Source organism: Bidens hawaiensis, unplaced genomic scaffold (genome assembly GCF_021521415.1).
Source record: "Bidens hawaiensis isolate Kalapana, Puna unplaced genomic scaffold, B.hawaiensis_p1.1 tig00026900_1, whole genome shotgun sequence".
NCBI lineage: Eukaryota > Viridiplantae > Streptophyta > Magnoliopsida > Asterales > Asteraceae > Bidens > Bidens hawaiensis.
In genome coordinates, this window is record NW_027494342.1 from 48,674 (window position 1) to 69,501 (window position 20,828).

Consider the following 20,828-nt stretch of genomic DNA (forward strand, 5'->3'; position numbering starts at 1 on the left):
TTTTAAAGTAAACAAGTCGAAATTAAACCTAGTTCAAATCAAACATATATTTTGATAATTCATATAATGACATCACTCATATAAACTAATTTTTAAATTTATTAGTTATAGATTACACAGGCCCGGCTCCGAGAAAGCAAGAAATATTTTGGGCCGGAGGCGAAATTTTTTTCGGGCCTTAGTTAAAAAGAAGTATTTTGTTGGTTTAAACAATTAAATATTTACATAGGTTTAATTGGTTATAATTTGGATTGTGTAAAATTTTTTTGTATAAAAAAAGGATTAAAAATGTCTCAAATAAGACTTAAACCTATGACCTTTTGGTTGAGAGTAATATCCTTCTGCCACTAGACCAAGCTAGTTGTCATATAATTAAGTTTAAACACTAAATATACATATTGTTTTTAATAAAAATAAATATAAGTTTTAAAAAAAAAAATCCGGCTAACGGGGTGTCGGGCCCGTGGACTTCGACCACGCCGCCACCCTTATGGGCCGGCCTTGAGATTATACAATCTTTTAATTGTGATTAAGGATTGTCTTTATATACATACAAGGTATCTTCTTCGTTATGAGAAGGACAACCTGCTGACTGCAAGGTATCTTCTTCGTCTCTGTGTTTGGCGACATAAATTGTTGGTGAGTACTTTTTGATATATGTTATCTTTTCTATAAAAATTTGCTTAATTCATTCATAACTTGAATTGTATGTTGGTCAATGTATGACTAATTCTGTGTTTGACCCAACCGGGCAAATTCATGGATGGCTCGATTATGTAAAAAAGTTAATCCGTGGGAAAAAAAATAACCAGTAAACTCGGGAGATAGGTTTTTTTTTTACTAAACTCACTCCAATTTAGTATGTGATTGTATAAAACGAAATATGCAGTGATGGATCTAAAAAGTTTTAGAGAGAGCGTAAAAAAAATTAGACCTAGGGGTATCATAATATTTGCTGTATCCCAATGCATAAAAAAAAACTAAAAATGTATTTTCACACTAGTTTTACACGGAAAAATTGAGGGCTACACTTACCATTGGCTTAGATCTTCCCCTAATCATCCTATTTTCATGTGTTAAGATTCTAAAAAATGTTTTTTTTTTATATAAAAAGGGCCCCAATATTTTTTACAATACGTTTTGGTCCTCCTAAAAAGGTTAAGCCGACCTTGCCGGCATTATGCAAATGCATGCGGATGCAGAAGATGGTAACGTGAGATTACATGTTCTTATTGTTTGTTTTTGTTTTCAAAAAAGTAGCATAGAAGATGAGCCTTTTTCTTTTACGTAATCCTTTCTGAGTTTGAAGCTTATATACCACCAAAGATTGTCCCAAATTTCTTTGTGTTCAGTTTTTGGTCTCTTGTTTAGTCTCTGATTATACAAACATTGTAATGTTTAACTCACTGATCCATTAAAAACAATTTTTAGTTGCGCGTATGTACGTTATGTAGCTTTATTTGAGAGAGTTTCTTGACGGTTTGAAATATTATGACACCAGCAGGAGATTAACTTCAACAGCGAACAAATATATCTAAGATGAATAAGAGCCAAAATTGTTGTAGTACAGTAGGTGATCGGTTGCCTCCCCTATCCGGGAAACATGTGTGGTTGGTTGCACAGATGTTGGAAGCCGATGACATGATCGGGGACCAGGTATTCTATACCGCCCATGACCCACTGTCCCAATATCAGTGTAGAGTTCCTGAGCTGCTCGGGAGACGTATCCGTGGCAGTTTCCATGGCTGGGTGATTCTTTCCAATCATCCGCACAACGTCATGTGGTCTCTTTGGAACCCGCTCACTTATAATCTCATCAGTCTCCCACCATTGGATCTTGAAGATGGAGATATTAGTGAATGTTGTTTGCCGTCCCCTCCTGATGACCCAGGTTCAATTCTTTTGTTAACCATGAAGGGAAAACCTACATTTGTTTCTTGTAGGCTTGATCGCAAAAGACAGGAGTTGAAATGGACGGAAATGTCATATGCTAAACAGCTAAAAGACATAATCGGAGAAGATGGCTTCATAGAATGCCTAACTTGTTGCAATGGTAAAGTATATGCCTTGAATGCAGGCCGTGATTGTGATCAATTTATCATAGAGATTGACACTATGGTTACATCTATAGAAGTAGTGATAAATGTATTGCCATTTGTGAAAATGCCTAGTTACAGTCATGTTGCTGGACCTAATCACTACACGGGTCCCTTTCTGAAAGGAACTTGTTTGACGCTGGTTATCGTTTATCTGTATTATAAATGGGAAGAGCTTTGTTCTATATGTTTGGTCAAACTGGACATGATCCGAAAGTTGTGGGAGGAGATGGAAGACTTTGATGACGCTGCATGTTTCTTTGAACTTGATTGTAGTAGCACTGCCATCGCCTCCAAGTCAGGGGGTGGTTATGTACACATGCTTTACGAAGAGGACAAAGTTATGTACCCATACCATGTAAAAGATAAAACTCTATCCGTATCTTCTATGCCTCATCGTCAAGGTTTACCACCACCAAGGTCACGAACAAGCTATGTCTCGATTTGGCCCATGCCTGAATGCAGGTACATGCTGCTTTTAAGTGAATCTGTGCTTGTTTATAACCATGTTATTAAGAAAGAAAAGCTTTTTATTTAATATCTTAATTTATGGTGTAGGTTGGAAGTTGATCTTAGAAAAATCAATCACAGGTTTGACTCCAAAGAAGAAGATGATAAGGTTGAAGTTGAAGTTAATAGCATGACGAATCAATCACACCTGTTTAATATGCCGTTTCATGTGTTGGAGATGTTATGGAGTTTTGTGTTGAAACGGACTACATAAACTTTCGTGCTACATGCAAGCAACTAACAGCACCAGTGACTCGATGGAGCAATGGGGCATCAATGAGAAGGTTGCGGAGATATTCATTAGTTTCACCATGGTTGATGGTCTTAGACAAGGATCACGGCATTATCACTTTTACCGATCCCATGTTTGGTGATCAGTACTCTGTAAGAACGCCTCCAGAATTGAACGGGGATTTACATATATGGTATTCAATGTATGGCTGGTTGTTGATATCTAAAGATACAGAGAGCATGATTTTGTTTAACCCGTTCACAAGTGATATCCGCAAACTTCCAAATCTAGAAGTTCTTTTCTTCGAAAGCTTTTGTTTCTCAGCACCACCTTCTTCTCCTGATTGTATGGTTGTTGGATTTGGTGGTCCGTGTGTTTTTATCCACTTTGTAGCTCGGGAACCTGCAACTTGGCATAGGTATGATCTAGAATTCGATGGTGATGCTCCATCTGAAAACATCAGTTTCTCAACATCATGCGGCCGAGATCTTTATGCCTTGAATAGGTATGGACAACTTAGTGTTTTTACAGACATTTGTGAAGAAAGTTACTCTTGGTTTGATGTAGATACAGCACCAACCAGTTGTTGCAGATCATTGGCGCAGTACTTCCTAGTCAAACGTGATCAAGATCTATTATTAGTGACACTGGATGAATTTGGAGAATCTGTTGAGTTAAATCGTCATGCTAAAAAATGGGAGAAAATACATGGATTAGGTAAGCATATGATTTATATTTGTGACACAACATGTTTGTGCATGGAAGCCAGGACACCTGTAATGGAGAACAAAATCTACTTTGCAGCGTTACATTCTAAGAATGGGAAGATAGTGTTCTACTCTGTCGAAACTTGCAGGTACCATACATTCAGTGGCAAAAGCATAGTAGAAAGTTTACGTGATTTGTTCGGAACTAAACAGCATCTTAACCCTCATGTGTGGATTGAACCAAGCTATTCCTAGACAACTTCATTACTACCAGATCCGTATTATGTTTGTTTTTCTTTTTGAACTTTATAGGTTATATTTTATAACAAAATATGCTAGTCATATTAGCTATTCTTGGTGTTTCATAAGTCAAGGTATTATAAGTTATAAGTTGATAAATCAGAATAGTATGAGTTATTAACTTTTTATTAACAGTTATAAAAAGCACTAATAAGCAATTCCAAACACCAAATGCAACAGCAATTACCTCTCTTACGGAAGTGAAGAGGTAGTTGAAAAGATATTTATTTTCTAGTAATAAGAAAGTCACATCCATATCTAAAGAATTTTTCCCAAAGTTTGAGATATTATTGTTGGGATTCTCTGTAATCCGATACAAGTAAAACGTTTTAAGGAGATGATAATGGAGGAGGTTGATTCACATTTCATGAAATATTTAATAGTTTTAAGAAAATGGTTTAATTATTTTTTTATATGTTTGTATAATTTTTTTCTTATCTAAAGTAACGAGCCCTAAAATATTCTTATATATTTATTCAATATACTTAAGGGCATATCATTTGTTAAAAAGTTATAACCAATGTTAACATTCATTCATTTCAGGAACCAAACATGTACATTTATGCAAACAATCTATATATGTCCCATTATATAATACATACATTTCTTATTATCAAACTAGGTGACTTACTTGACGGGTTGCGCCAGGCTGATAATGTTTGGGTATTTATATGCCAACGCAAATTCGATTAGCATTGGGTATGTAACCGGAACTAAGCAAAATAAAATTAACTCGTCAACACCCAAATACAACAAATTTTAAAGAAATAAAAAAAAATACACATGTCGAGGCGGAAAACTGATGTGAATATGGTATATTAGCAGCTCTCGTATAGCTTATGGTACGAAAAATAAAATATTTAAAACAACGTATATGCGATCTGTAAAACATGGAGGCCGCGACGCGAATCGACGAGAATTCGATAAGTATTGAATAGGTTCGTTACAGTATAATAAATAAACCCCAATAATAATCTTGACAAATGAACATATTTATAACAAAAACAAATAAAATAATAATAATAATAATAAAAACCAAAAATATATTCAAAGAAAGTCTCCACATGTCAAAAAAATGTTGTCAAAAAACCCGGTGAGACTTAAACTTGCACACTTCTTTTGTCAACTTTTTTTATTAAGCTCTAACAAACATATCAACAACCAACGTATCAAGTTATCACAATTGATAAAGTAACAAAATGATTTACATAAAAATAATAAAACTAAACTAATAAAATACTAAAAAAAAATTGTGACATCAAAGTTTTATTCACAGCCCAGAGGTTGTATATTTTTTGAGTAGGGTTCAGCGTGTCGTACACGGAACCTCTTCAGCTCCTATGTAACACCCTTGGCAAACACAACATCGTTCCACTCTTAGGCTATCCCATATTGGCCATGAACAAGAGAGATCCTCAGTTCATAAGTAATGTCCTGCTTTTTAACATCACCAACGCGTTTTGGACAACCAAAAACAAATCCGTGAGCTCTTCATGGGCAGAGCGGACAATATTGGTGGTGCGAGGGGCCGGAGTGTTACATCCTAGGTCCGAAAGCTCCGTTTTTAGTAATATTGGCTTTGCTATTCAAAAGGGCGTTACAGCGCAACTTGTTGCCCGTTTACCTACCACTTTATTGTAATCGCTTTGCTTAACCAATATACATGATAATTAATTGAAAAAAAAAATGTCAAAGTGATTACCAATTACCATATCTAAGCACTTCCACTTAGAATTGACCGGAAGACCATCAGTCTAATTAACTCCCAAATGTTTTCAAACTTTAACACCTTTTATGGCGGTTGTTCCATATAACCGAATAGCCGATAATAAAAACCGTCATATCCATATATCTGTCTAATGGCAGCTGTAGCGGCGGTTGCAGCTTCTAACAAACGGCGAATAGCGTCGAGTAAACAAACGGCGATGAAGAATATGGAAACGACTATAGACTTAGCTTCAGCTTTTATTTGCACCGGTGATATCGACGATTCCAATGTTTATTCCAAAACCTGCATGAAACTCGGCAGGTTTTATTATTAATCGGTTGCTTAATACTGCATTGGTGTGTATATATATATATACATACATATATACACATCTTATATATAACTTATGTAGTTATGTGAAATGAAATGATAAATGATCACGGTGTTAATTGTTAGCTTTAGATTATAAGTCTGAAATTAATTATGATTGTTTATTGTTGTTGTTGTTGTTGTTGCTGCTGCTGCTGCTGATGATTTAGGGATTTTTAAGGTGGGCAAATAAACTGGTTAACCGAACCGATTAAAAAATCGAACCGGTTTGGAACTGATTGAAACCGTAGCTTTGGAAGCAGTTTGTAATTTTCTTCACCGAAACCAGTTCCAAGCCGGTTAACCGAACCGAAACCAGCCATAACTGGGCAAAAAACTGGTCAGAACCCGAACTGAAACCGATCGTAACCTGGTCAAGAAACCGGTTTCAACCGAACCGAAACCGATCATAAACTGGTTTTGACTTCTGTTGACCAAACGAACCGGTTTCAATCCGAACCGAAACCGATTATAAACCGGGTTTGACTTCTGTTGACCAAACCGAACCGAAACTGATTATAAACCGGTTTTGAATTCTGTTGATCAAACCGAACCGGTTTCAACCCGAACCGAAACCGATCATAAACTGGTTTTGACTTATGTTGACCAAACCAAACTCGTTTTGAGTTTTAAACTGGTTTGTGTACCTCTACTCAACTGTATCTGGGGCTTTAAATTAACATAACTGTTAGGTGGAAAGTTTGTTTATGTTAGTTTGTTTTTAATTAAATGAATGGACACGAACAAGGAGTTTTGTTTGATTAACTAAGTGAATGAACATGAACATAGGCCATGTTTGTTCAATTGTGTTTGCGAACGTTCGATAGGCACCTTTTAATTGGTAATCGGTGGGTTGCCGATTAAGTTTCAGCTAATCGGAAATCGGTCAAAGCTATCAGTGCAAAATTGGTCAAAATTGAGATATTGTTTATAATTTGTGTATATATATATATAATAATAATATATTTGAAGAATTACGTATTCCAATCCGATTAATCATAGTTAATCCCTAGTCGGTATCCCACTGCCCGACTAGCACCTAGCGAGTTCTACAACACTCAATTCGTTAATTTTGTTCATAAAGGTTTTTTTAATACTTTTTAATGACTTTTCTAATGTTATCATATAGATTAAAGCGATGTTATTTAGTATTAACTATAAAGTAACAATATATATGAGTATTATGTGATTAATTTATATGTAACATTAACATATGAATATGAAATCTAAAAGAAAAAGAATTCAAATTTGGTAGCCGGACCGAACTGTCGACGCTGACCATTATGGTTAGCCAAATCAAATAAAACACTGTGTTCACGAACAAGTTCATCTCCCTGATGAACGAATACGAACAAGAAATTCCGTTCAGTTAGGCGTTTGTGAACCGTTCGCTTGTCCAATAAAAACTTAACGAACGAACATGAGCAAAACCTTGTTTGGTTTGGTTTGTTTTGTTTACAGCCCTGTATGTATCTGTTTGCACGTCTTTTGTGGTACCCAACGAGGCTCCAATGTTATACATGTTTGTTATATCATGTTCCACTGATAATATCAAAACACTGATGTATCTTTTGTATTTTGCGTCTCTGTTCTTGGGAAGTTGGAATGGTTTTCATAGAAGTGTATAGAATGGCTATACGTTACAGTTATGTAGCTTGATAAAACCATAATAACTTACTGTGTTACCACTTGCAGTAACTCCTTGATCACAGAGACCATCTAGTTTGATATACACTTTGTGATGTGATTAAATTCTACTGTTGTAAAATGCTGATATCACAGGGATATATGAACGCTAATGATGTCAACCTGTTTTAGAGGAATATATGAAACCCAATGTAACATACTTAAAAGTTCTGCTATTGTGAAATGCAGTAGTATCGATTCGGCTATTGCGATGGATGTACTTCCATCATCATTTCATCTATCCCAGATACTTTTGTTTGTTAAAGAGGTTAGTTGCTGATGTCATGTTTTTTTTCCAAATTATTAGTTTTTTTTTAAATAATAAAGTTTTTTTTTAATTATTAGTTAAATTTCTTATTCTGTATCATTGATTCATCGACAATAGTTTATGTTTGAAGCAAGACATGATTAGGATTTTCATGAAATATTGTTGGATACACTAGTTGTCAAGGTTATTTTATAAACTTCTTAATTTGCTGTAATTGTAGGTTTACAAGCGTAAAACTGAATTGCTGCAACCGTCATTGATGTTGCTCATGCTACCTATCAAGGTACACATTTCCTCAATTCACACACTTTCAATTTTCTGAATCTTGACAATCTGAGATCAAGCTAATTTATGGTATCATGCATGATTATGAATCATATGTTTATGCATCTATTTCTGTATAAATTCTTGCAACAGGCTGCTTGTCAAATTGGCTGGTTTCAAGATGTGGATAAAGCCGGTCTCCTTATGATAGCAAATGAGGTTGATTGAAGTTCTTTCTTGGCCTATTTATATAATTGTCTATATATTTTGCTATGTGATATATTTCAGTGAAGTAGTAACCCTAAATTTTAACGATTTCTAGGTAAGCTACGGGCTCTCCCATTCAGACAAAATGAATATAGAACCAAATAATGCACATTCAAGTGTGTCAAATATTGTCTCAAGGTAATTGTTTTATCACACCCTACATTTCACCCTTGAATGTATATGTATGATGTATTCTTAATATACTTTTAAAATAAATTCAGTTATCTCTCAAGTTCATTTACTTGAATTTATTTTTCACATACAGATACCATCCAACAATGAAAGTTGAGCACATACTTACTTCACTTTATGTCGAGGTAAATATATATTCACCAGTGTCCTCTTTTGTAATAAGGAACAATTATAATGTTTTATTATGTTTTTACACTGTCAAGTTTAATTGATTCACAGGCGGGATATGGAATGTTTTTAGCCGATTTTCACATCTCTCTTGGTACTACAGCTCGTAATCGTCAAAATTTGGTAAGCAAATGCATTTTTGGCATAATTTATGTTTAGGGCGTATACTTTAACTTGCTGACACAAATGGCTAAACTTTAAAAAATCACCAGTTAACCCTGGTGCAACTTTTGAATAGAAAGTTAATACGGTCAAACTTATCGACACATATGTTCAGGATGAAATGTGAATTTGTCATAAATCTTACAGATATACCATTATGTATTACCAATTTGATTTGATTATAATGGTAAATCCTGCAATAAGCAACCTTAAACTCATGATATATCTACTTCATACAGTGGCTCCTAGTAGCTCAACTGGACAACATGGAGACATCTGCCTGTATTACAAGCCAATCGAATGTGGAGTTAAGATTATTTAATAAATACTTTCTTTTGAACAGTTTTATGTTGATCTTATTATCTAACCCTGTACCTTTTTCTTCATAGTTTTCTCATAAATGGATTTGGAGTACCAAACAGGACCAAACTCGACATGGTTTGTGGAGTTCCCACCGAAATTTTGCCAAAAAACTTTACTTTGCGTATTGCATTACTTGGTTATCATGATCATCGATTTTTTGTAATATGCGTGTCAGGGAAAAGGACCACAGCTCCCGTCAAACGTTAATAAAATGACAAATTATGGAGTAAATCTGCTACACGTTTTTGGGTCTTTTGATGGTATGTGTATATTTCTACTTTTTAAACCTGTAAAACATATAATGTTAGTTTTCTTTAAAACTTATATAGTCACTGTTTTTTCTGAATTAAATTCAGGACCATGTATTATTGCCTTAGCTTTTATGAACTCGGTATCATCTCCTGATCCTTCTGAATTGCAAGATTATCTCCGCCCCATATCAGGTAAGTCAAGTAAACTGCAAGATCTTTCATACACTACATTGGCAAAATGGGGCCCATTTGACATGTCATTTTTATCTTTTTTTTTACTCATTTGACTTGAAATATACCTCAAATCAACCCGTTCATAGGAAATAGGACGACTTTGCCACCTCTAAATTAGTGACTGACTTATTTGTGCCTTTTCTTTTCTCTTTTTAGATTGTACTGTATCGTCACGAATTTCGCTTTACTGCCCTGTCAGGTAATTCAATATTGTGTACTAAATTCTACATCTGTTAGCATAATTTAGTCGCTATTTTTCTAGTTTCTCGGTTATATAGAAACTTATATCCAAACGAGAAGGAATATAAAAAATAAAACTTGATATATAATTTTGTTAGCATCTTGTTAATTCTGCAAATTTGATGGATCTATTTTCGTTTATTTAACCGACAGTCAAAATCGTATAAGAACTCCCGTGAAAGGACATCTCAGCATCATCAGGTAAAATATTGGTTTTTCACATATTTATCAAATGTCCTAAAATACCCTTTATTAATGTCACACACCCAAATCAGTATCAACCAGTTCGCTGTTATTTCATATTTGCAGTGCTTTGATTACAACCATTATATTGAAGTCAATTCAACTAAACCTATTTGGGAATGCCCTCTCTGCAACATCCCAGTCTGCAATCAAGATCTACGCCTTGACCAAGATTTTCAAAAGGTAAACAAAACATAAACACACACACTCGCACACGAACACACTCATGTCACATCTTTCATTGATTTTGATTAATTTTGTTTAGATCTTGAATGAGGTGGCGGAGGATGTTCATGATGTAATCATATCAGAAGATGGTTCATGGATGGCTGCTGACACAGAAAGGGATACAGTGAGCCACACAACTGTAACAAAACATGCAGTCTCTTGGTCAAACTCAAGTCAACGTAGGTACAACCGAGAAGGCTCAAAGTACAACTGTGCTCACGCCAACTGCAGGCTCTCTTGGTCAAACTAAAGTCAACACCTTTACAACAAATCAAGCTCAAAGTATGACCAAGATCACAACACCTGCAACTGCAACAAATCCTGCAGTCTCTCTTGGTCAAACTAAAGTCAACACCTTTACAACAAATCAAGCTCAAAGTATGACCAAGTTCAGACCACCTGCAACTGTAACAAAGCCTGCAGTCTCTCTCGGTCAAACTCACGTCAACGGCTTTACAACAAATCAACCACAAAATACAACCAAGTTCACACCACCTGCAACTGTAGCAAAGCCTGCAGTGTCTCCAGGTCAACCTCAAGTCAACGTACGTACAACCACGCAGGCACAAAGTACAACAACCGTTTTTACACCACCTGCAGCTGTAACAAAGCCTGCAGTGTCTCCAGGTCAACCTCAAGTCAAACAGAACTAGAGGGTTTATATAGACCCATAAAAACATAATCCTAAACCAATACAAACTGTTGAATTTGACTTTCAAACAAAAACAACTTTATTCAAAAACTAATAAAACAGATAAACTTAAACTTATTCTCCAAGTAAGCAAAAATACCCCTCGGACTTTTATGATCTCCTCCTTCCACCCCTTGAGATCGGACCGTACCTCCCTATCCAACATTGCTCGTTTTTAACAGCTATACCACACCTCAAGCGGCTCCAAAAATAAGCCAGGTTTCACCAACCGAGCCTCCTAAAGCAAGTGGTGATGAATGCCATCTGGAAGAATGAGGGGTAGTTTAAGAGGCGAGAAGCTTCAGGCTGCTCGACTCCAATACCTTGCACCACCACAACAGCCGGCTCGAGCCAACGAACCTGCAACTGTAACAAAGCCTGCAGTGTCTCCAGGTCAACCTCAAGTCAACGTACGTACAACAACACAGGCACAAAGTACAACAACCGTGTTCACACCACCTGCAGCTGTAACAAAGCCTGCAGTCTCCATGTCAACCTCAAGTCAACGTACATACAACTACGCAGGCACATAGTACAACAACCGTTTTCACACCACCTGCAGCTCTAACAAAGCCTGCAGTGTCTCCAGGTCAACATCAAGTCAACGCACACACAACCACACAGGCACAAAGTACAACAACCGTTTTCACACCACCTGCAGCTGTAACAAAGCCTGCAGTGTCTCTCGGTCAATCTCAAGTCAACGTACGTACAACCACACATGCACAAAATACAGCAACCGTGTTCACAACACCTGCAGCTGTAACGAAGCCTGCAGTGTCTCCAGGTCAACCTCAAGTCAACGGGTGTACAATCACTCAGGCTAAAAGTAGAACCGCGTTCACACCGCATGCATCTTTTGCTCCAGCTTCGAATGAAATCAGAAAAGGAGGCAATCAAGGCAGCTATACCACACCTCACTAATAAAAACAACTTTATTCAAAAACTAATAAAACAGATAAACTTAAACTTATTCTCCAAGTAAGCAAAAATACCCCTCGGACTTTTATGATCTCCTCCTTCCACCCCTTGAGATCGGACCGTACCTCCCTATCCAACATTGCTCGTTTTTAACAGCTATACCACACCTCAAGCGGCTCCAAAAATAAGCCAGGTTTCACCAACCGAGCCTCCTAAAGCAAGTGGTGATGAATGCCATCTGGAAGAATGAGGGGTAGTTTAAGAGGCGAGAAGCTTCAGGCTGCTCGACTCCAATACCTTGCACCACCACAACAGCCGGCTCGAGCCAACGAACCTGCAACTGTAACAAAGCCTGCAGTGTCTCCAGGTCAACCTCAAGTCAACGTACGTACAACAACACAGGCACAAAGTACAACAACCGTGTTCACACCACCTGCAGCTGTAACAAAGCCTGCAGTCTCCATGTCAACCTCAAGTCAACGTACATACAACTACGCAGGCACATAGTACAACAACCGTTTTCACACCACCTGCAGCTCTAACAAAGCCTGCAGTGTCTCCAGGTCAACATCAAGTCAACGCACACACAACCACACAGGCACAAAGTACAACAACCGTTTTCACACCACCTGCAGCTGTAACAAAGCCTGCAGTGTCTCTCGGTCAATCTCAAGTCAACGTACGTACAACCACACATGCACAAAATACAGCAACCGTGTTCACAACACCTGCAGCTGTAACGAAGCCTGCAGTGTCTCCAGGTCAACCTCAAGTCAACGGGTGTACAATCACTCAGGCTAAAAGTAGAACCGCGTTCACACCGCATGCATCTTTTGCTCCAGCTTCGAATGAAATCAGAAAAGGAGGCAATCAAGGCAGCTATACCACACCTCAACCGGCTCCAAAAATAAGCCAGGTGTCGCCATCCGAGCCTCCCAAAGCAAGTGGTGATGCAATGCCATCTGGAAGAATGAGGAGTAGTTTAAGAGGCGAGCAGCTTCAGGCTGCTCGACTCCAATACCTTGCACCACCGCAACAACCTGCTTTAGCTAACGAACCATGGCTCATGCCACCTATACCAAGTCTTCCCATGCCCTTTTTATCGACGAAAACTCCCGCCAATTCTAACAAAAATGTGAAGTTTAAGTAATTCTTGTAAGTGATCTCAGGTGCATAAGTGTTTTGGTCTTTTTTCACAAGTGTGTATGAATACTTGAGACACTGACAACAAGTGTTTTTGGTCTTTATCATGGTATATAATTAGTTGGAATATATGACAAAATCTACTTTTATGTGGTTAGCTTTTGAGTTCCATCTCATGATAGTATTAGTTTGATGGCAGTTGATTATACATGTCTAATGCCTATTGAAGATGCAGAAAACTTTAAAGTTCTTCAACATATGTATGTTGTCAGTTTTCATTTATGTGTTCTCATGATAACTTTAAAGGTCTTAGGATCGATTAACACAACGATTTAATACGTAAATAACAACAATTAACCAAGAAGGCAAGAACGATGTTGTATTATTGATTTTGTATTGAAACGGATGGTTACAAATGATGGTTGTCGGCCCTCTTTGTGGGGCCGAAGGAAACTTATTCCTCTCGTCGCGACGTTTCAACCATTAACTAATTATGCTTTACACCCTAACTTTACTAACTGAAGTTTAATTACTCTTTAATAAGCTAACTAAAGATAGTTTGATATGTATGAATCGATTTTGAAGCCGGGGGTTTCACTTGAAACAACATATTAATCCTAGGGACATGGCTGGTGTAGTAAACATTTTGAAAGAAAAAGCAATTGAATAATAACCAAATTCTATAACTTTTTAGTCTATATCCTCTCTCAGCTTCTTCTAGAAACAATTTTGAAACTTGAGTGGTTTTAGTGGCTTAAATTCATTTAATGTTTTTAATCAACTTGATGAATATGATACATATCAACTCCAAATAATACTTGGTAAATTTCTTTGCATTTGGTATAAACATTAATGATGCTTGTTAATCCTTTTATATGTTTATAGGGATCACTTTTTTCCGCATGCTATAGCATTGATTGATGTTATCTCTTGTAACACCCCCAAAAACTGTGCCAATTTTGACAATTCTGGAAGATGAGGGATCTATTGGTTATTAATGCAAAGTTAAAGTCTAGGGTCTAATATGCAATATTGGAAAAGTTTGGATAAGATGGACCGTCACATACACCTACTTTTTGAGACGGCCCTCTAAAGGCATACTTTAGCTTCAAAACCATAACCAAGCTTGGAATTGGCATACCTTAGCTTCAAAACTTTATAATTGAGTTTGAAACACAATAAATGACCCATTAATTTTAACTAACACATGTTGTGAATCAAGGCCCAAACTCAAACATGAAACACACGATATTTGTAGGTCCTGTGACCGGATCAAACAACAAACAAACTAAGTACTAGTCGTATTGGTTCAACCTCTCAACTAGTTGGCAGAAACAACTAGCTAGGACCGAGATCTCAGATCTTGTGGTGGTGTTATGTAGGCCGAAGGTAGAGGGAGGGAGAGAGAGTTTTTATGAGTTTGTAAGAAAGATAATTTGCAAAAGATTGTTTGATGTATGTGATACACACACCTTATATAGTGTGTATATTATCATACACTCTTTCTTTATAAACGGCCCAATGGGCTCTAAGTACATTAGGCCTCGGGCCCGATACATACATAAGTAAACAAACTAACAACATAAACGAAACTAGATACAAATACGAAAGACTAATACCGAAACAGACCTAACAATATTTGAATTTTGATCTTGTTCAATATTATTATAAAGAACGAAAATCACACAAAATACAATGCATTACACCTCTGTTTATATCATCATAAACTTGTTTCATACTCAGCAATTTCTTATAATACTCAAAATACATAATAAAATATACTTATACTCTATCTCTAACTCTAACAATTATCTCCTAACAATTAATTAGTTATTTTTTTATTTTAATAATAAAGTTCAACATAATTAGTTAACACAAAACGATTACAATAAAGTGACAGACAAACGGGCAACAAGTTGCGTCACAACCCTCTTTTGAATAACAAAGTCAATACTACTAAAAACAAAGCTTTGGGACCTAAGAGCTGAAAATGTTCCGTGTACGACACGTTGAACCATACTTAAAAAATTCACAGCCTCTAGGCTAGAAAACCAAATGTATTAAAAGCAAATGTGAGAAAGACATGTTGATTATCTAAACAAGTTTTCTCGTGTTTAACAAAATTGCCCGATTCAGCCTTCAACGCAGCCTGACCTACAACAAACCCACGGTCCCTGATCTCAACAAGACACTCCTGTAAGATCCACACATGTGTGTTTCCCTCATGCCCACCCGAACACAATAATATCAGCTCGTTGTAAAGTAGATCTACATTCAAGAGGATATGTGAGAATGTTAACAATTATCTGCACACACAGGTCGTAAAGTAGACCTCCCTCCAAGAAAATATTTAACAATTATCTCTTGACATATGAATGTTAACCCTAACCCCATTCATATATTAGGGTTTTGCTTGATAGATCCCACTTTGTTCCTTCCAAACAAACATGTCAAAAACACATGCAAACTCCTCCATCTTCAGCCTCCCTCAAGACATCATCTTCAACATCCTCTCTCGTCTTCCCACCAAATCACTCATTCGATTCCGATGCGTTTGCACTTCATCTCCACCGTTGATCTCACACCCTTCTTTCACCAAACTCCACCTCACCTCCACCGTGGCTGACAACAACCACCGTGCCATCGTCTACTACGAATGTTCCACCGATCACTATCACACCAACGGCTTATACTCCCTCCGGTCACCACTCAACTTTCATGAAACCCTCAAAATCCAAATACCTTTTTACCCACGTAACCATGGCACCAAACGATCTGCTGGATCCAACAAGGGTTTAATCTGCTTGTTCGATTCAAGTTTTCACTCATGCTCCGGTACCTTGCTTCTCTGGAACCCTAGTATCAACAAACACAAGATTCTCGATGGCCCTCATAAAGTTTCTAATCAGTTTTCGCTTTGTGTGTTCGGGTTTGGTTTTGTTTCCGGGACTTGAGTTTAAGGTCGTTGGAATTGTTTATGATTACGGAGTTAGGATGATAAACAATAAGCATACGGAAGGTTGTTTGTGTTGTTCGACGGGTCCGGTTATTGACAAGAATAATATTGTGTTGGTTTATTCACTTAGTACCAACTCATGGGAGGTAAAGGAAGGTGTGAGTGCACCTTGTTATTTGACTAGGGGTTGGTCTACTCCTACATTTGTGAATGGCTTTGTGAACTGGTTGGCTTTTAAAGAAGACGAATCTCGTGTTATCATGGCGTTCGACTTGGACAATGAGCGGTTTCAAGTATATGAGTTACCCAAAGACATTGTTCCGAATTATCGTGAATTAAGTATGAATTCATTTGGGGAGGAGGGCTCTTTATCTTTGTCATTGTCATTGTGTGCTCGTTATTGTGAGCCTGTTGAAAAATGGGATGTTTGGGTGATGGGAGAGTATGGGGGTAGTCGATTCTTGGAAGAAACTTTTTGTGATTACGCATGATTTCTTGTCGCTTCCACCATTGTTGATGAAAAATGAACGGGAAGTTTTGATTGTGACGGATGATGGAAGGCTTAAGTTGTTTGATGCAATCAAGAATGAGATGCAAGATCTCGAGACTCTAGGTAGCAATGATTCTTTTCAAGCTATTAGTTACACTGCTAGTCTAGCTCTGCTTAATGTTTGAAGGCTACCATAAAGGCTATAATTTCTTATCTTTTGTTTGTTTAATTATGTTTGTTACTACTTACTAGTAGTTTGATGGTTGAGGGCAATAATTTCTTAACTTTTTGTTTAATTACACTTGGGTTTTTGGCATTTGGTATGTTACGTAGTTACTTTTAATGGTTATAACATGTTTTGGTTGTTGATATTTGATATGCTTTGTTATAAATAATTTAATATGTAGTTGCGTTATATAAATGGTAAAACACAAATGCTATAGTAAATAAAAAGGTTATTAATTATAAGCAATCCCCAGGGCCGGCCCTACAAATTTAAAGGCCTAAAACTAAATAGTAATCCGAGGCCCTTTTAACCGGAACTTATTGTTACAAAATATGTTCTTTATTTCGTTCGGAAACCAACAATAATAAATTCTTTACATAAGAAATGTAGTCTTACATTAGGACACTTTGTGCTTATAATTAAAATGTCTTTTACTAACATTTATAGAAAGTGAAAAGGTTTATGTTATGGAGTGAGATTAAACAAAAACTTAGAGGGAAATTCTATTTATGTGGGAATAGTTATGTCGTTGATTTTTAGATTTATTCAAATAGGATAATTTAGGATTTAAGATTAAAAAACTAAAATCTTATGAAAAAACTTATGCTTGATTTGAGATTTGAACACAACAAATAAAAATAATGGAGCTAGAAAGAAAGTACTAGAAAGGTTCGGCAAATACTACTGATTAATATCAAATTTCTTCACATTTTAATATATATTTATACATACAAAAGTTCAAACAGGGCCTCTAAAATTGGGTGGCCTCAAGCTGGAGCTTGGGTTTATTCCTCATACAAGCCGGCACTGGCAATCCCAAAGACCTTCATCTATGGTGACTATATAACCATGGTGAATCTGCAACGATATGTATTATATAGACACTCATTAAGCTCAAGTCCACGTCACCATCTCGTTTTTCTCATCTGTTTCTCGAATCTTTGCTTTAATTTATCAGCTGGGTCGACATAATTGGGGTATGTTATTCACACATGTCCCACTATAGCTAGAACTAGAGTTATGTAAGTAGACGACGATCTAACATGCTTACAGTATATAATACGTTTTTTTATGAAAATGAGTCGGGTTTTGTTAATCCCAACGTCATCCCAATTTTAAAAAAAATTGTCTCGTACACAACCCAAAACCTGTCAAGTTTTGGGCATGTATGGTATATATACCATTTAAAAAATAAATCCCGTATACAATATAGACTTAAAATAAGAAGGGTTAGTAGGAACTAAAATATAATCGGATATTTTTCATATCGTATATACTTTAAAGTAAACAAAACAAAAGAAAGTAATGTCAGTTATATAATCACCTTCAATACCGAAATTTTATCATTTGCTACAAAATATATACTATAGCCACCTTCAAATTAAGTAGTTATTACTAGCCAGGTTCATAATTAAATAGATCAAATGTTGTAAGGATCTTAACAGGTATTTGGTATGCAAATTGTGCACCACTTCACATGTTTAAAAACAATTTAACCCCTAGTGGAACCCAGCCTATCTTAAGAAAGCTGCAAAGATTTATATCACTAGGATTAACACTCATAGCAATGATATGACAAAACTTAGGGAAAAGGTCACTATTGCTACAAAATTAGCTCAACGTCATGAAAATCATGTAGATGAACTAAACGCTAAAATTTCCAAGTTAGAAATTGAGTTAACTCAAAGGAAAATTGCCATAGAAAACTTTGAGTTGGCCTCCGAAAAGCTGAACAAACTAATTGGGTTACAAATGGAGTTAAGATTAAAGACTGGTATAGGCTATGATAGTTCTGCTGTACCACCACCGTTTAACAATAACTATACTAGCCTTCCTCACTTTGATTTTAACTCTCCTGCTGAGAAAGAAATTGTCTATGGTATTGGTCATGTACCCATATCAAAGACATTTGTTTCTGCAGCTCCCAAGATTGTATTTTCAGCTAATTCCTCAGTTAATCCTAATAGTGATTCATCTTCTGTAGCAAGTCGTGTAGAAGAAAATGGGTCTATGGAAACAAACATGGGTTATGGAGATAAAAACTTACTTGTTGATTCATTTATTAACAACCCTGTCTGTAATAATATTGTTTCCAAAAACATTTTGAACAATGATGAATCTGATGAGAGTTTTCATGTTGGCACATCTCTTGAAAATGAAAATGATGATTCTATTTCCGATAGTGATTGAAACTATTTTTGATGAAACCATTGTTGATAGAACTGTGCATGAGACGGTTTCTGTGAATACTAACCTACTCAGCTGCTCGTCAAAAGATTGTAAAGTTGAGGAGACTAAAATTAATGAAAATCATTTTGAAAAGGAAAAAAGCAAGTACATCTGGTAAATATGTGCCACCTCATAGAAACAAATTTTTATCAATCTACTAATCAATATTATCAACCTCAACTGTACAATCAATTTGATAATAGCTACTATGGTTATTATTCACAAGATTATGTTAACTCTTTCTATACGAATGTTTTTGATGATCGGAGTTATAGATCTGACAGCTTGTTTGTTCCCGTAGAACCATATCCTTATTCGCCACAACCCATGTATTATCATTTTGATGGTTTCTATAGGGAAGATAAAAGAAAACTTTGTTTTGTGTGTGGTAACGCGTCTCACCTTGCAAGACATTGCAAGAGCTGGCATAAGATGAAAAGAGAAACGAACAATAGGTTTAATCTATTTCGTTCAAGAGCTAAACCAAGCTCAAGAACAAGAAATGACCAACCTGACAGTTCTGCCAGCGAAATGGATGTGAGATCCAGAAATAAAAAGAATGATAAACCTCCTTTTTTGGATAACCAAAAAGGAGAGAGCAAAAAGGAATTCGAAGACTGAAAAGTACAAGGATTTATCAAAAAGAAAGGAGAAAAGAAATCCAAAGATTGAAAAATCTGAAGATGTTGTTTTAAAACCAAGAAGGAGACAGTCTCGAAAATATGTTAAAAACAGGAAACCTGCTCGTGCATGGAATCCTAAAGACTGTTCTTCTGATTCTGACACGTCCCACAACTTCATAAACAACAACGAGAAAAGGACATTTGACAACCTTGCGGTTGACCATACCGAGACAACTAAGTCTCGGAAACCTGTATATAATTAAACTGCTAATGTGTAGGTTCAGCCAAGACGTTATGTAAATAGTATTTGGTATTTGGATAGTGGCTGTACTCGACACATGACATGAGACGAATCCTTGTTGTTTGACATTAAACCGTTCGATGGCGGATACGTTTCTTTTGCTGGAGATATGGGTGAAAATATCACTAAACAGGGTAGAGTGTTAAATGGAGTCCTGGCGTTTGACGACGTCAATCTGGTGGAACAACTGAACCTCAACTTGCTTAGCATCTCTCAAATCTGCACCAAAAGCTTGTCACAATAGAACGGGTCGATACTGATAACGAATATGCAGACCTGTTTACTAAAACTTTTGATCTGCCAGATTTTTGTTTCTCTTTGAGTCACTTGGCATGATCTCTTTTGTACAAAATTAAGTTTTAATTTTGTTGTTGTTGTTTTATTTTTCTTTTTTTATTTTCAAATTATTTTTATTTCATTTTATTTTATTTCATTTTATTTATTTTTTACTTAAAAATTTAGTTTATCTAAGTTCTTTTTAATTTAGCTTAAATTTTTCTTTATTTTAAATTTTAAACTTTTATTTTCAAATTTATTTTTTAAGTTTTAAAATTTGAAACTTTTGTTTTATTTTTATTTTGTTTTTAATTAATTTTCATTTCATTTTATTTCTAAATTAGATTTTTTTTCTTTTATTTTATCTTAATTTCTTTTATCTTTTTGTATATAAAATTTGTAAATATTTTTCAAATATGTCACAATATTAGAGGGAGAAAATGAGTCTTAACTCACCAAAAAGATTTTACTTTTGTTACGAAAA

General features: G+C 35.9%; 2 protein-coding genes and 2 pseudogenes across 3 annotated transcripts; all 4 read left to right on the forward strand.

The window, feature by feature from the left end:
- Positions 1-389: 389 nt before the first annotated feature.
- On the forward strand, positions 390-2,634 carry LOC143574342 (uncharacterized). Its single transcript, XM_077058992.1, has 2 exons — positions 390-776; positions 825-2,634. Exon 2 carries the CDS (start codon positions 1,540-1,542, stop codon positions 2,632-2,634), a length of 1,095 nt encoding a protein of 364 aa, XP_076915107.1. The 5' UTR covers positions 390-776; positions 825-1,539.
- LOC143574355 (F-box/kelch-repeat protein At1g57790-like) lies at positions 2,589-4,144 on the forward strand. The gene is made up of 2 exons (XM_077058999.1): positions 2,589-3,935; positions 4,058-4,144. Exon 1 carries the CDS (start codon positions 2,790-2,792, stop codon positions 3,798-3,800), a length of 1,011 nt encoding a protein of 336 aa, XP_076915114.1. The 5' UTR covers positions 2,589-2,789; the 3' UTR covers positions 3,801-3,935; positions 4,058-4,144.
- Positions 4,145-5,700: 1,556 nt separating this feature from the next.
- LOC143574343 (uncharacterized) lies at positions 5,701-13,379 on the forward strand (annotated as a pseudogene). Its single transcript, XR_013142576.1, has 18 exons — positions 5,701-5,874; positions 7,798-7,876; positions 8,097-8,159; positions 8,294-8,359; positions 8,463-8,545; positions 8,673-8,724; positions 8,819-8,890; positions 9,169-9,236; positions 9,319-9,367; positions 9,468-9,552; positions 9,649-9,735; positions 9,934-9,976; positions 10,171-10,205; positions 10,310-10,443; positions 10,526-11,090; positions 11,663-12,095; positions 12,268-12,324; positions 12,577-13,379. The product of XR_013142576.1 is annotated as an uncharacterized LOC143574343 (transcript).
- A 2,311-nt stretch (positions 13,380-15,690) lies between these two features.
- On the forward strand, positions 15,691-16,874 carry LOC143574344 (F-box/kelch-repeat protein At3g23880-like; annotated as a pseudogene).
- Positions 16,875-20,828: the final 3,954 nt, after the last annotated feature.

Excerpts from the sequence above, each read along its gene's own strand:
- LOC143574355 (XM_077058999.1), top strand. The coding sequence starts at position 2,790 with ATGGAGTTTTGTGTTGAAACGGACTACATAAACTTTCGTGCTACATGC.
- LOC143574342 (XM_077058992.1), top strand. The coding sequence starts at position 1,540 with ATGAATAAGAGCCAAAATTGTTGTAGTACAGTAGGTGATCGGTTGCCT.